The sequence below is a fragment of the Haliotis rubra genome, unplaced genomic scaffold (genome assembly GCF_003918875.1).
Source record: "Haliotis rubra isolate DU_JTF1 unplaced genomic scaffold, ASM391887v1 Scf363, whole genome shotgun sequence".
NCBI classification, from domain to species: domain Eukaryota; kingdom Metazoa; phylum Mollusca; class Gastropoda; order Lepetellida; family Haliotidae; genus Haliotis; species Haliotis rubra.
Window position 1 is genome coordinate 644,685 of NW_025767039.1, and position 17,562 is coordinate 662,246.

The 17,562-nt window shown below is 40.5% G+C and overlaps 1 protein-coding gene across 1 annotated transcript; it reads left to right on the top strand.

Annotated features, from left to right (window-relative positions):
• Positions 1-30: 30 nt before the first annotated feature.
• LOC124285584 (dopamine receptor 2-like) lies at positions 31-2,307 on the top strand. Its single transcript, XM_046721839.1, has one exon. The coding sequence runs from the start codon at positions 744-746 to the stop codon at positions 2,226-2,228; it is 1,485 nt and encodes a 494-aa protein (XP_046577795.1). The 5' UTR covers positions 31-743; the 3' UTR covers positions 2,229-2,307.
• The last annotated feature ends 15,255 nt before the right edge of the window (positions 2,308-17,562 follow it).

A 17,562-nucleotide genomic window follows, 5' to 3' on the forward strand; every position in this document is an offset into this window, starting at 1 on the left:
GTTTCAGATCGAGCTGGCAGACCTCTGAACGAATGTGGGCATCACAGCATGGTAACAGTTGCGTGTGTATCATGAAACAATTTCGTATTCTCCATTGTGTTAACTTGGAGTGTGTGATTACAAGGACGGGACACAAGCAATACTTCTGTCGTAGCTAAAGACCTACAGTTTTTCATAACGTGGCATCAAATCAGATGATGATGAAATGGCTACAGTGTGCATCGAAGTCGATACCTTCTTCTCTCACGCCCTAGCTTAATTCTTCCTTCTGCTACACTTGGGGCAGTATTACACGGACGATTTAACTGAAGGAGGTTTGGCTCCCGACATCGACGAGAGAAAACGTCTCGCACCGTCCTTGTCTGGTCTGCTGTTCGCGTTCTGCTGATGGGATGTATACACAACAGAGAAGCGAGCCTCGGGGATATAATACTATTTTACTGCGTTCCATTTAAGCAAATTTCGGAGGGACGGTATCGTGCTGAATTGGATGTAAGTGATTCTTAATGAAGGTAAACTATCCGGGATATCCAGCAGTTGTTTGCTGTCGAAATTGTTAGTGCATCGAGTTTGAGATTCCTACCACAAGCTTCTTCTGAGTTCATCTGAATATGAGGATCGATATCTTCCCCGGCGATATGATCCCTCAAATAGATGTTTTGTCATCTTCCGTAACGTGCTTCTCTTAACAAAGATTGTGCCTAGGATTGTGAAATTATGAAACCAAGCAGACTATCTTTGATATGCTTTTATTTCTCTTCATCCAAACGAAGGTGCAAGAATATTGTGGTTTGATTTCGCCCTTGACTACTGTTGTCTGTAATGAATTGATGACATATGTGCGTTATCACTGGATACCTTCTATTCGACGTGTTGTTAAAGATTTGGTTAATGTGTATTTAGGACACTGCAAACATAAGTACATGATCTACCTGCAGCTTAATTCCACGGAATGTTCTGTTCTGGAGCATAATGCTATGGAAAATGAAACGTTCCTTAACTGTACTGATATGAGAATGAAACACCCTGCTGTTGGGGTATTTCTGTCATGCTTTTCATTCATTACTATAGCTGGTAATATTCTGGTAATAGTTGCAGTATCAAAAGAGATATACCTCCGTACTGTGACTAATTATTTTATAGTGTCTCTTGCTGTGGCTGATATGATGGTTGGCGGAGTTGTGATGCCATTCAGCATTAGCCACGAGATGACCAATCAGGTGTGGCTATACGGAGCTGAATGGTGTGACCTATGGCACTCCTTAGACGTTCTGGCAAGTACAGCTTCCATCCTAAATCTATGTGTTATTTCGCTGGATAGATATTGGGCTATAACAGATCCAATAGCTTACCCGAGTAAAATGTCAACATGTAAAGTGTGTCTATTGATCACGTTTGTGTGGCTCTGTTCAGCGGGAATTTCATTCCCAGCTATTGCTTGGTGGAAAGCAGTGATGCCTGCAGATCTGTCAAAAAATGAATGTATTTTCACAGATGACAGTGCATATCTCATATTTTCTTCCATCGTTTCTTTCTACGCCCCAACAATAGTGATGATGTTCGTCTATGGCAGAATATACTTAGCTGCAGTTGAGCAATCTAAAGGATTAAAAGAAGGAAGCAAGACAACATCAAATGGACTTCGAGATGGAGAAGTGATGACCCTTCGAATTCATAGGGGAGGTGCCAGACGTCTCCACGATGAGCCAATGCAAATAGAACGTTCCACCAGTGACAGTGAGAGCGATAGTCCTTCTCATATGTTACGTCATCCGAATAACACAGAATCCCACCATGGGACACAGAGACAGCCGAAATTCATCACAAAACGACTTCGCCATTTTGCAATCAGCAAAAAATTAACCAAGCTGGCACGCGAACAAAAAGCTGCCAAAACTCTTGGAATAGTAGTTGGTGTGTTCACAATGTGTTGGCTGCCGTTTTTTGTAACTAACGTCTTATTTGGACTTTGCCATACTGACTGTGTACAATCGCCAGAGATACTTTTTCCAGTATTTACTTGGCTGGGATACATCAACTCCGGGATGAACCCAATCATATATGCATTATCTATGCGAGATTTTAGGCGAGCATTTGGTAAACTCATATTCATTTGTTGTCCAAAATACCGTTATAGGAACCGTAAACGACAATATCATCATAACAGTATGTCAACTTCAAGCTTTTCTGTCAATTGTGGGGACCGCTGTGTGGCTCTCAAGATTTAACGGGTTGAACTTGTGTATTTCTGTGTAAATAGACGTGTATGGTAAGAATAACTTGGACTGAATAAACCGTTAGAAGTTATACATGAATATCTAACATATATCTTATAGATATATTGCTGTCTGTTTTTATACGTGTTTCATTTGCTCAATGACGAAGTGTTGAATAATAATCTAGCTCACATATTACATAACCAGTGTGCTTACGATGAAAGAACTTTTGTTAAACATCGAATTTAACAATAGCTTTTACCATCAAATGTCTGCTGTAAGAACGGATTCTTACGTCACTTTAGTAGTCAACGGGGAATGCTTATCGCCCACATGTCCACCTATCGACATCTAACAACCCATAATGTATATATTTCATTGCAGCTGATAATGGTAGTTAGACGCGAGTTTAGACAACTCGTAGAGACAGCTATCGCCTGCCAGTGTGTTCAGCAGCTCAACATAACAAGTGCTTGCACGGGAGCGTTGATGTGTGCTAAGGGATGAACCTCAATTCCCACTAGCACACATCAACCAGTAGTCTTTGATTTGTAGTTAACCTATGACAGCAATAACTAGATAATGTGAATGTATTTTTTTATCTGATCGGATTAATTTTCCAGAAGACGAGAATAGTATGGACGTGATAAATGTTAATCATGTGCAGTTAATTCATAAATTATTTCAAATAATGGAATGAATTCAAATAAAGTGTTGTCAGAAAACACACTGATCATCGACACAGTAAAAGTTGTTTGCTTTCTTGAATTAGTGCGTGGCAGACGGAACCCACATCATTATTTGTACACATAATGCAAATACCCAGAATACCAAAATACCGCTCAAGAGACTTACAACAGACCCTTATAATGGCAATTAAAGAGACCGATTTGAACGTTTTAAATGCCACAGCCTGCTGGGTACACTAATGTATTTTGAGAATACTTCTTTATGTTAGTGTGTACAGGATTGAACAGTGTTACTATGCTGTTTCAGAAAGCGTTTGTTTTCAGAATCTTTCTGAAATCTACACAATTATGTGGTAATGTTTACAATGAATAATTCTAAGTATATATGATCATCCGAACCAAATATTCTGATCTAAATTAATATTATGTAGATCTTTCTCCTTGTTAAGAAAACTATTGATGTTAAACATCGGGAAAGGGCCCAAACATCTTTACAGATGTGATTAAAGTATTCTCTTCAAGGAAATAGTTAGTTTATTCCTATTACAACCAGCTGATACAAACAAAGAACTAACCTACCCAAACCACCTTTAAATTTATTATTTGCATTGTAAACACAGATATTTTTTCTCCAGTCTTTTCTAAATGCCGATCAATACTTCGGTGCCATCATTATGAAGACCATCAGATTCGGCTGCATGATTCGAGGTACTGGTGGAATCCAATCGTTATATATGAAGTATTTTGATTCGTAGTTATTTGCATTAACAATGCGATATCACTTTATTCACTGTTTTATTCCTATGTAAAATGATGCATCTGCCAAATATGCTCAGTAGAATGAATACTAAATCTTTAGTTTATTCTAATATTACGTCTCTGTGGGTCAGGATTATATATATTTTATCTGTCAATATCTGTTGTGTGGATCGAGTGGATGGATACAAGTGAATGAAAGCAACGTTTAAAACATTGGAAGTTTATTCAAGTAAAACCGTGAGTTTTCTTATTTTATATTTCAGAGCACTGGTTTCTCTATGTTGGGTGTAAGAAAGAGTTCGTGTCACGCTATCTCGGTGTGAAAAAGGATTGTGTGCGAAGATTTGACAGATTTTGTAAACGGGGTCGTAATTTCATTTTTTTATGAATAAAGTCTTGGACAAGAGATTCATCGATTATTAAAATAGAACTTATATTTGAAGTTTTCCTCGGAATGAAATCCTACATTCAACGCTCCATCCAAGACTTCGCATACTTTATATAAAATGACATCTTTTCAAATCACAGAAAGTACCACTACAGACAATTTAGCAAAGGTTATCTCCCTCCCCAAAAGGCATTAATACTTTCACTCGCAGTCATATTTGTTCTCGGGAGGTTTATCTGAAGCAGCATGGTATCCACAGTGACTGCCAGTTTGGACTGAAGGTAAAGGTTAGACTTGGTGGTCATTTTGTACACTTTTTGTAATACCCAGCTTGTCTGTTAAATTAATATTTAGCCTTGAACCTGTTATATAATATAATAGTTATTTGGTGTTACTTAACAATATGGAATTATACCTACCTCAACAGAGATTTTATTAAGTTTTGGACTGAAACTTAGTATATGGAAAGCCAAAATGTTCAGTACTAACAGTATGATAACACTTAGCTTGGCGATCCGGGAACCACCCCAGTGAGGTACCCGTATTTGTAATACGCATCATGCATCTGTGAAATGTTTACTTCCTCAGTTCGTTTCCGAACGTTCTCAATACGTTTACCTGTATGTTTCCCCGTGTGCTTATGTGCTACACATATGGTAGCTGATCATTTGGCACTATATAACTCATGGACACCTGCATTGTAATGTTTCGGTGTTTCTATGGTTACTTAGGTGAGCGAAAATATGTATTTTTCATGGATTTATTGAAGAAAAACGTGATAACGCTTCAAGAAATACATCTGGAAATACGTATATATTAAATACACAGTATATAGTGTCTGCTTCCATGTAGCACATTTACATCACATAAACGCATTGGGAAATAATGTTTTCTGATAGCACAGTCTGTTTCATGAAGCTACTACGTATTAGATATGGTTACTGCTGCAGAAAGTGAATTCAGTACAATTATTGTCAATTAGAGATGCAGCAACAGAAGTGACTTAATTGCGGCAAGACGAGTAGTAGTTGATCCATACTATCATCAGTGCGTACATCTAGGTCAAACCTCGCCGGCGTATTGTCTGTTTAAACAAATGTTTAGTTTGGTTTGATCCACCATAATAGAGCATGTTCCTAGTACACTATTTTCACGGTAAGTTATTCATAAACTGAATGGAAATAATAATAATTATTGTTTGGTTGTGTCGAACTTCTGATAACTCGAAGTATTTACTTATTCCCCTTCAACTTCGACACAATGGTGTTTGTTATGTGAATATTTGAACCGAAATGAATTTTCAGCGATAAGGCCCTTCAGTTTCATATACACATATGGCACCAGGCTTCTATATTTCATATGGTTCATTCTGACGCATATACACACATTGCACCAGGCTTCTATATGCCATATGGTTCATTCTGAATATTTTTACACACATGGCACCAGGCTTCTATAGGCCATATGGTTCATTCTGACGCATATACACATATGGCACCAGGCTTATATAGGCCATATGGTTCATTCTGACGATTTTTACACACATGGCACCAGGCTTCTATATGCCATATGGTTCATTCTGACGATTTTTACACACATGGCACAAGGCTTCTATAGGCCATATGGTCATTCTGACGCATATACACACATGGCACCAGGCTTCTATATGCCATATGGTAATTCTGACGCATATGCACATATGGCACCAGGCTTATATAGGCCATATGGTTCATTCTGACGATTTTTACACACATGGCACCAGGCTTCTATAGGCCATATGGTAATTCTGACGCATATACACATATGGCACAAGGCTTCTATATGCCATATGGTTCATTCTGACGATTTTTACACACATGGCACCAGGCTTCTATAGGCCATATGGTAATTCTGACGCAGCACAAAGCACATTCAGGGTTTGTCATAAGTCCAACTTCGTCGGTTATCGTCAACTTGCTTCGGGTGGATTGCCAGAATGTATTTCTTCCATGGTCAATGTTTTTTCAGTATAATTATGCTATACTGTGATTAATAGATATTCTGTGAAATGGATACCGTACCGGTTCCCGAATTTCTAAGATCAGTCCTATTTGAGGTCGAAAGAGCTATGCTCACGGACTTTCATTACCTTATTAACAAGCAAATACTTCAGTGAAGATGCCTACAAGTCAGGCAGACAACTTGTATTAAGAGGTCGACAGGCGATGTATTGAAGTCAGCCTAGCGCGTCCATACCAATCAGTAGATGGGCTAACTGGAAATGACTGGATAGCCTTTCAAAGCAACACAATTAACTTTTAATCTCATGAATGTTTCCTGAAAAGATAGTTAAGTGGTAAGAGGTGAGGTGAGGTGAAATTGGGTTTAACGTCGTGCTTGAGAATATTTCGCTCATATGACGACGTGCATGCGTGTGTATGTGTATGTGTATGTGCGGCTGCTTGTACTAGCCCAGACTTTAGCTGGTTTTATAGTGCTAGCCCACTGAGATACCATGCCGCAGTGAAGCATGAATACCCCACTCAGACACATTATACTGACTCCGAGCCGACCAGTCCTTGTTATACCCATTAATGCCGAGCGCCAGGCGGGGACCAACAAGTACCATATTTTAACGTCTTTTGGTATGACGCGGTCGGGGAATTAAGTGGTAAGGGCACAGTTGCGTGCATTAACGAAGGGTGCACGAATACATTTTCGACATGAAACTTGAACGGATTGAAGACCATCAATCGTCACTAAATATTTCCTCACATACAGCATGGACTGTTTGACGTACATTTTATAAAGTTGCCGATGACAATGTCTGACCTGCCTATCCTCGCCCACTGGTCATTCATATATCGCTGCACATACACAAAAAATAATTTCGTTCGAACAATTAATATGCATTTTGTATGAATGACGCATAATATCATAAAATTATATTAGCTCATAATCACAAAATACGAATTTGAAGCAAACACACGTTTTAAAAAAGAAATCACCTCAACTGTGACGGGTAACAATCCTTCCAGAAGGATTGCACAAAAAGGAGTCAAGTATAAATAGTACTTGTAGCATATAGAGGTACGTAAACCAGGAATGTTCCCATAGATGATACTGCCTGCCATCTAATGATCAGGTCGATATAACGTTCAGCATTACAGCATTCCCATGTCCTGGGCTAATATTATTGAAGACAGCTAGGTGCCCCAATCATAACCCTAATAACACAACCCCATGCGTCGGTTTGCAAACACATTCATTATCATACATTACCGCGCATATACGAACGCAACAGGGACATACGGAAACGACTTTCATACTAGAATACAAACCGTCTTCACTGTTGATGAGACGCACTGTAGGCAACAGTCTGTGCCAACGTGTCGTGACTGGTCGTCGTGCTGAAAAATAATCTTTCAGGTTGTTTGTATATTGGCCCTCCGATATCCGGTGGACCTGGGTTAAGGCTCCATTTCAACAGCCCACACTTGCCTCTTGGTAGACTTGGTTGATGCGTGTCATCATATCCACATTGAGTGATCAATGCTCATAATGTCAAACACTGTAGTGTCTGGTGCACACCCCACACTTGCCTCTTGGTAGACTGTGTTGATGCGTGTCATCATATCCACATTGAGTGATCAATGCTCATAATGTCAAACACTATAGTGTCTGGTGCACACCCCACACTTGCCTCTTGGTAGACTGTGTTGATGCGTGTCATCATATCCACATTGAGTGATCAATGCTCATAATGTCAAACACTATAGTGTCTGGTGCACACCCCATACTTGCCTCTTGGTAGACTGTGTTGATGCGTGTCATCATATCCACATTGAGTGATCAATGCTGATAAGGTCAAACACTATAGTGCCTGGTGCACACCCCATACTTGCCTCTTGGTAGACTGTGTTGATGCGTGTCATCATATCCACATTGAGTGATCAATGCTCATAATGTCAAACACTATAGTGTCTGGTGCACACCCCACACTTGCCTCTTGGTAGACTGTGTTGATGCGTGTCATCATATCCACATTGAGTGATCAATGCTCATAATGTCAAACACTATAGTGTCTGGTGCACACCCCACACTTGCCTCTTTGTAGACTTGGTTGATGCGTGTCATCATATCCACATTGAGTGATCAATGCTCATAATGTCAAACACTGTAGTGTCTGGTGCACACCCCACACTTGCCTCTTGGTAGACTTGGTTGATGCGTGTCATCATATCCACATTGAGTGATCAATGCTCATAAGGTCAAACACTATAGTGCCTGGTGCACACCCCATACTTGCCTCTTGGTAGACTGTGTTGATGCGTGTCATCATATCCACATTGAGTGATCAATGCTCATAATGTCAAACACTATAGTGCCTGGTGCACACCCCATACTTGCCTCTTGGTAGACTGTGTTGATGCGTGTCATCATATCCACATTGAGTGATCAATGCTCATAATGTCAAACACTATAGTGTCTGGTGCACACCCCACACTTGCCTCTTGGTAGACTGTGTTGATGCGTGTCATCATATCCACATTGAGTGATCAATGCTCATAATGTCAAACACTATAGTGTCTGGTGCACACCCAACACTTGCCTCTTGGTAGACTTGGTTGATGCGTGTCATCATATCCACATTGAGTGATCAATGCTCATAATGTCAAACACTATAGTGTCTGGTGCACACCCCATACTTGCCTCTTGGTAGACTGTGTTGATGTGTGTCATCATATCCACATTGAGTGATCAATGCTCATAATGTCAAACACTGTAGTGTCTGGTGCGCACCCCACACTTGCCTCTTGGTAGACTGTGTTGATGCGTGTCATCATATCCACATTGAGTGATCAATGCTCAAAATGTCAAACACTATAGTGTCTGGTGCACACCCCACACTTGCCTCTTGGTAGACTTGGTTGATGTGTGTCATCATATCCACATTGAGTGATCAATGCTCATAATGTCAAACACTATAGTGTCTGGTGCACACCCCATACTTGCCTCTTGGTAGACTGTGTTGATGTGTGTCATCATATCCACATTGAGTGATCAATGCTCATAATGTCAAACACTATAGTGTCTGGTGCACACCCAACACTTGCCTCTTGGTAGACTTGGTTGATGCGTGTCATCATATCCACATTGAGTGATCAATGCTCATAATGTCAAACACTATAGTGTCTGGTGCACACCCCACACTTGCCTCTTGGTAGACTGTGTTGATGCGTGTCATCATATCCACATTGAGTGATCAATGCTCATAAGGTCAAACACTATAGTGTCTGGTGCACACCCAACACTTGCCTCTTGGTAGACTGTGTTGATGCGTGTCATCATATCCACATTGAGTGATCAATGCTCATATGTCAAACACTATAGTGTCTGGTGCACACCCCACACTTGCCTCTTGGTAGACTGTGTTGATGCGTGTCATCATATCCACATTGAGTGATCAATGCTCATAATGTCAAACACTGTAGTGTCTGGTGAACACCCAACACTTGCCTCTTGGTAGACTGTGTTGATGCGTGTCATCATATCCACATTGAGTGATCAATGCTCATAATGTCAAACACTACAGTGTCTGGTGCACACCCCATACTTTTTACAGTCAAAGTATTGCCGAGTGGAGCGTTAAACAACAAACAAGTAATTTAGGTGTTTGGCGAGACGCACATTTGTATATATTGAAAGCATTCGCAATGTTATCAAGGCGCAAGATGGTTTGGTGGCTTGATTCCGCTTGATGGATTGTCAGCGTTGTGAACACATGCAGTGAATTTACACCTTTTTACCGCCACCATGTAGCTGGAATATTGCTGGGTACGGCGTTAAGCAACCAACCAACCTTTTATGTCAGTGACAAAACGTGCATCGAAATCTTCTCTCTTAGACTCAGATGCTGTGTTTTGGAGACCTACAACGTCAGTGAAAGATAAATGGATCTTAACTCACAGAATGGACAGCTTACATCAACCTAATACCACTGACACTTGCAAGATAGCAAATCATCAAATCATGTTTCTGTGTACCTCAAATATGCATCATATATTTCAATGCTTTTATCCGATAAGCTCTGCAAGAGTCTAATCTTTCACAAGCAAAAACTTAATAGACAGTGACATTACCCTGTCTGTCTATACACAGGTTCATGAGTCGTCACATTGTTTTGTGAACTTTGGTAGAATTTGGTAGATTTGACCATATTGTGCTGTACTTGTACTCGGCTGTAACTGTTCAACACTGACCTTCATGAGCTGCAGGTCATTTTCAATTAGAATTAAGAATGGATTTATCTCCCGCCATAGAGACACCACCACCACACACAGTGAAGCGTAACCTAGATCCTTCCACAAATCTTTTACAGACCTGGGAACTTTGGAAAACACAGTACCTAAACTAGCACAGATTTTTCCAACACAAGTGTTCTCATGTACGTAAGCCTTTGGCGGTCTATTCGGTAGACGTGTCTAACGTCAAATAAATTGCAACCAACTGCCCATTCTAATGCCCAAAAAACAGCTAAAATCATTCGTTTTAAACCGAATAGTTTTATGGGCCACATCAGATCAGCGGGGCAGTCATCCTGATCTAAGCATCACTGCCTGAGCCAAACATCTTTAGATTGTCGTACACAGTTGAGGCGGGTCAAGCATAGTTTTGTAAAGATAAAAGAGATGGTTTCTTATGCCAAATTCTGACATGTTTGCGGATCTGGTAAACTGTTTGCAGGGCAGTCTAATTAGAAAGGCCTAAAAGGCTCCTCCGTGGAAGGGATGTCCTGACATATTCATGATACATGAATTCCCTACCAGCATGTCCCGCCACAACCATTAACACAGCATAGGAAAAATGCTTCCCCTTGTGGTTACACGCTATGAAATTTCGGCAACACCTACGCAGCGTAGACAGGATCATGCGAGTGATCGGCTATACATGGAAGAATAACTGTGTTTGTATTTGGTTTAAACTTGAACCACGCCAAATGTTGCCAGGTCGCAGCAGTCGGACAAACCTAGCAGACTCGCAGCCTACGCACTCTCCAATTAAGCAATCTAAATCTAAATACTCTTTGAGTGCTCAACGATGCTTAGGAGTAATGGGAGAACCCTGGCTGAGCGTCCCCTGGCTCACGCGGAGCTCATTTTAACAAATGACCAACTGCCAATCTGCAGTAACAGGGTCGGGCAGGTTATTCACTTTATGCAAATTAACTACCGCTCACAGAAACAGAGGCACCGTTGGATATTGATTGCAGTCAACCAAATAAGCAATATAAAGTGCAATTGCTTCAAAACCTATCGGAACAGGCTCTACTGACACATGATCAGGAGAGTTGAGGTCGCAGTCCACTTGAAACTTATACGTCCGTTTCGTTGACTCGTCCCGGCCTTGACAATAACGTCATACTTCAGAGCCGTACAGCTAATCTCAGAGGCGGGTGGCATCTGCAAAAGAGGAAAACACTTAACATGTGACATGCCAGTTACAAAACACGTAAAAAATGATAATCTGTTTTGTTGCAAGCAATCGCAAAATAGCTTGGTTACCAACAAAAGATTGAGTGGACATAGCTTGGTTACCAACAAAAGACTAAGTGGACATAGCTTGGTTACCAACAAAAGACTGAGCGGACATAACTTGGTAACCAACAAAAGACTGAGTAGACATAGCTTGGTTACCAACAAAAGACTGAGTGGACATAACTTGGTTACCAACAAAAGTACTGAGTGGACACAGTTCGGTTACCAACAAAAGACTAAGCGGACATTACGTGGTAACCAACAAAAGACTGAGTGGACATAGCTTGGTAACCAAAAAGACTAAGTAGACATAGCTTAGTAACCAACCAAAGATTGAATGGACACAGTTCGGTTACCAACAAAAGACTGAGTGGACATAGCTTGGTAACCACTAAAAGACTGAGTGGACATAGCTTGGTAACCAAAAAAGACTAAGTAGCCATAGCTTAGTAACCAACCAAGACTGAATGGACACGGTTCGGTTACCAACAAAAGACTGAGTGGACATAGCTTGGTAACCAACAAAATACTAAGCATACATAGTTTGGTAACCAAAAATAAAAGACAAAGTAGACATAGTTTGGTTACCAACCAAAAGACTGAGTAGACATAGCTTGGTAACTAAAATTATTATTGTCAGTAATATATATTCCTGTTGACGTATGCTTTGAATAGTGATATTTGAAAAGAGAGAACGGTCCTCTGTAGGCTTAACTAACTGCCAAGGAGAAGCAAATAGAAGCTCGTGTAGAGATATTATCTCTCAGTCAATATCAACATCTGTTACTTGAAGCTTGATCCAAAACCCAAGAAATGGTACAAGCTTGGGCTTACTTCAAACGGTTCTTAAGTGAGAGGATAAAAGCTGGATTGATAGGTTTGAGCATAATTCAGTCAGATTGTGAATTGATAGTGAAGTGATGCTCATCAGTCTCTGCAAGCAAACTATCTACTGGGGATCTTCTAAAAGCTCAGACAGAGCCTCAATCATTGATAGTGTATGCTATCTAATTTATCTAAAGTACTTTAAGAAACATATGCTTGAACTAGGTCTAGTTTGGATCGAATCTATATATGTGAAGTAGGGTTGTCTGATCCCCTGTCCACTTAGTAATAGCTTTCAGTAGATCAATAGTGTTTAAGTCCTTAGGGTTAAGGTATTAAACAACAGTTAAGAACGTCAAGTGGCAGTTAAAAATGCGGCCCAAGAACTTGTTCTCTTCAACAACCTTGCTAAGAGTACAGCTTTACAAAATACTTCCAGGTCTATATGCCGCTGAGCCTTCAACAACTTTGTATACAATTTGTCTGATGTAGAAACTTAAAACCATTCTCAGACACATTTTGAATTTTACTGTGGCAAAATTGTAGTTTACCTAGTGTATGGATGTGTTTGCAACAACATACGTTACCGTCATAATGACCCATCAATTTAGTCACTCAATATTTTGAACAGACTGTTAATTGTCATGCTGAAAAAAATACGACCTTGTAGGACATCCTGATCCAGACTATAGTGCTTAGACAGGGCCGGACCAACAGAATTGAAACCTCTCTCACATACATACAAGCACATGCACACACACAAACGCACATGCACGCGCACACGCACATATCGTCTGTAGGTGACAGATCCAATATTTTAAATAAGTTTAAAGGGATTATGTAAATACGTGTTTGTGGGTAATTAAATAGACATACATAAGTAAAAATCTAATCTAATGGTAATAAAATCTGCAAGGTCCGTGCCCTTACTCTTAGTACCAACACCTTTCTATGGAGGGCAATGCTCGATTAGGTCGTCCATTGTGACTCAACGGTTTCTTGAACCCGTTAAATAAAACACCAGCCAACTGAAAAGCCGAAGCGGGTGGAATGTGCATCGTGCCAAGTGTGAAGATAATGTGAAATGTTAGCCCGACTGCAACAGCTTAAAGGTTGCTTGTAAGAGGAACAGTTTTATGAATCATGGCTGGTCTCACCAATGTTATCTAACCTAAATTGGCTGTTGCACCTGGAGATAAGAAGAGATTTTACGAATATTTCCTGATATGACATTTATCTGTGTTATTAAGATACGTTTCTTGCAATTCTTGAAATTCTGTTTGCGTTTGATGATGTATTGGAAGTAACGATTAAAGTCATGCTTATGTCATGTCGTTCACTTTGAAGATGGATTAAGCTTAATAGATTGTTTATCAGCTACCTCGATAACAACAAATCTGTACCGGGAATTAAATCCACGAGTTCATTTTACAGGTTGATCAGTTAACACCGCGATATTGACGAGTGTTTGGACAGTTAGAATCGGAGTATTGTTTGACCATGATGAAAAAACTTATTCAGCATCCACTTCTCTCCATCCGCCATAGTTTGGTACAGAGAAATCATAAAAAACCCGCAGGCATGAGGACATTACTCTGATATTTCTGACATCCGGATCAAATGTGTGGTGTTATATCACATTGAGCTAGCTTTTATGTTGAAAAATCTAAAGGTGACTAATCCTCGTACAGGCATCCTCGATAATCTCCAGGGTATACATTACGATCACTCTCCACTATACCCTGGATGCATCCACAGCTTGGCCCGATGATTTTATTACCTCCCTTTGCTGGCTTTCTATCCACTCAGGTGTCTACGCTGGGAAGTTGAGCGTACCAATCACAACTCGCTTTCGCTTTTTAAATCATCTAACCGATTAAACTTGGCAACACAATAATATATTGTTGCAGAGGTACTCTGAAAGAGGTAGAAGGAGTCCTTGCATATCTTTCTTAAAGATTTCAGATCTGTCAATTTGTCTGTATGCCCCAAATCTGAGTGGCACTATCTTTGTTGACACTGGCAAGCTCGGATGTAACGGCGGCTTAGCTGATTGGCTACTGTGAGAATGCGGAGCCAGCAAAGGGAGGTAATATAATTATCGGGCCAAGCCGTGGATGCATCCAGGGTGTAGTGGAGAGTGATCATAACGTATGCCCTGGAGATTATCGAGGATGCGTACAGGAGGCTGTAGCATGTTCTTGAAGGCTGATTTTGTCCTTCTAGGAGCATCGGTTCTCTAAAAATATAAATGCAGTTAAGGTTTATTTTAAGGGAATTAAATCAATAAGAGTGATTCATGTATAACGAAGGGAAAGCAAGCAATTATACGACATTAACAGAAAGAAATTTGTGGCAGTATTATCAGTCACTGTTTTGTGGGGAAGTAATAAAACACAACAGAAAAATGGTTTCAAACGTTTAGATGAATTGAAGCTAGTCATTTTACATGGGGATTATTGGAGACGACTATTATTTTCTTTGGCCTTTGTAACTAGGATGTTTTAGAAGACGGTGTTTCAGGTAGTGATCTATTCATTGTATTTATTGAAATTCAGATCATGCCAATCACACCTTATACTGTGTATTCAACGAATATAATTTAAAGATCCAGACTAGTCAGAATTATCTTTTTTTCCGTGAGCAATGCATTACACCTGAACTATATGTTGATGATTCACTGGATATCATTACTGAATAAAACATCCTTGGCTACCACTGTAAACCAAAACATACGACCGATGAGATCAAATGGTCAGGCATACACCTATGTCACCACTGTTCCAGTTCCGAAATCGGTCAAATACCCAACTCCAACCTTGTTCATATAGACATAAATGGATTCACTCTTTTCTGTTTGAAATGTCTGCTTTGATATGAATAAGACGTGCGTGTAATTGAATATGATAGCCTTCAAGGAGCGGCTTCACTGTACCACCTCTGAACATGCGACATAGTTTGCTGATGGTGGATCATATGGGAGACACTTCGGCAACATCGAGTCTGTCACTGAATGTGTGGTGGTGGGATGCCATTAGTACGATCATATGGGAGACACTTCGGCAACATCGAGTCTGTCACTGAATGTGTGGTGGTGGGACGCCATTAGTACGATCATATGGGAGACACTTCGGCAACATCGAGTCTGTCACTGAATGTGTGATGGTGGGACGCCATTAGTGCGATGGGTTTCTCTATACAGTGGATTCCGTTCAAAATAGGTTTAGATTATGAACACTCATGGAAAGTTTGTTCTTCTGTGTTCTGGTAATACAAGAACTTGTCATCGAAGTTGTTGAAATGCTAACTGCAGTATTGATTATAAAGAGGATTCCTACACGAAATGACTGCAATGACAGGAAGAGGTAGCCCGTATGTTCAATGTGTCGTATTCTAGAATTTGCAGACTTTTGAACGGGTTGCAGAAACAGAATGTTACTGATCCGTCTGGAACAGGGCCTGGATAGAATAATCAGAAAGCAGCCTCTTAACAGCCGAAACAGACAATCGTATCCCTGTTTACTTGCCACAGGCTGTCCAAGTTCAAGTTGCTGACTTAATGTTGTATCACTGTTAACAATTCGATAAATGTTAGCCAAACGCATTCTCCTGCAAGGGGAGAGGATAAGACTTCCTCAAATGGTCTTTGGGAGACTGATTGGGGCCATACATCACAAATGACGCATTATCGATCAAGCCATCTCGACTGTCTATTTTTTATACTGTACACCAGTCGCCTTTCTTGGTTGTTTGCTCACTTACAATACACCGTCAGTATGGTTTGTTTGTAACGTGTCATTGTCACACCAAGTCCTTCCGTTTTCTCTTACCCCTCCATAATACCTGTCTGTGTTTCCATATTATCTGTTACTTTCTAATATCCAGTACTTTTGTGGAGAGTATATAGGGTGTGACCATAGTCTTTATAGGTAGGACCGTCGTATCTGAATGGATTCCATTGTGCTTGATGTTGTGGACGCAAACAGACCGTCTATATATTGTCCAAGTATAACTCAAACTCTATTTTTCTAACACCTACCAGTCAGTACAAGGCGTTTTTATGTCTCTTAACTCGGTTGCGATGAATAGAAACTATTGGCACAGGTCATCGATGAGCATTTTATCATAAAATGGGGCGTCAGTCTTACCTGATTGATAAAAACCCAAAATACTAACTGTATGATGTCTTTACAATTTCTATACATTTCTACCTGGAAACTTTCAAATAAAAGTTGTTTAAACATTATTCAAATCCGAGACTGTGGATTGTATACTGAAAGCCATTAAAAATGCAATTTGACATTCATACTTTCTTTACTCACACTAATTTCAACATATATAAACCTAACTGGTAGATATGTTTTAAGTGAACATCTGTGAATAATTTCATCTGAAAATGTCCAGTCAACAACAACATCAGTGACGCAACAACGACATCACACAAAGGAGGGGTCACTTGCAGTCAATATCGTGTGTGTCCACCGTGCGCTGCAAGACATGCTCGCAATCTTTGGGGCATTGAAAGACACACATTTCTCAGGAACAGCTGTTGAGTGGTCTGCAGCCTCTGATGGTCTGTGGTCTGATCATGACACCACCCCCTCCAAAACGACCATGTTCAAGGACACGGTTTGGCGCAAGTCTTTCTCTTTTACGTCGATAAATCTGTTGACGTCCATCTGCAAAGGATAAGTTAAACCTGGATTCATTTGACAAAATGACATCTGGCCATGTCCTGTTGCCAAGACTGGCCCCATTTGCTATGGCAGCAAGGCGTCCTTGCACCTTTTGGGCGCTGAAATGACGTTGACTTGTCCCAATTGTCCTCCTTGCCTAATCATCAGCTGTTTGGAACCGATTTCGCAAGTGTGAAACTCGGATATTGCGGTTTTGTCGAGCTGTTATCACAGGTTGTGCACCAGGTCGCAGACGATCAGCAACACTTCCGGTAGCCCGAAAACGTTGTCTGAGTCGACTTACTGTGGATGGATGCACTTTAAAGTGCCTGGCAATCATCACATCTGAAGCACCTTGGCTGACCATACCGATAACCTGATTCCTTTCGTCTTGTGTCAAGTGTGGCATTTTCTCAAAGTGATTGAGTTCCACAATTCCTTGTGCTTTTACAGGGCCTGGGTGCAGGTAATGCATGTGCACAACGTGTTTCA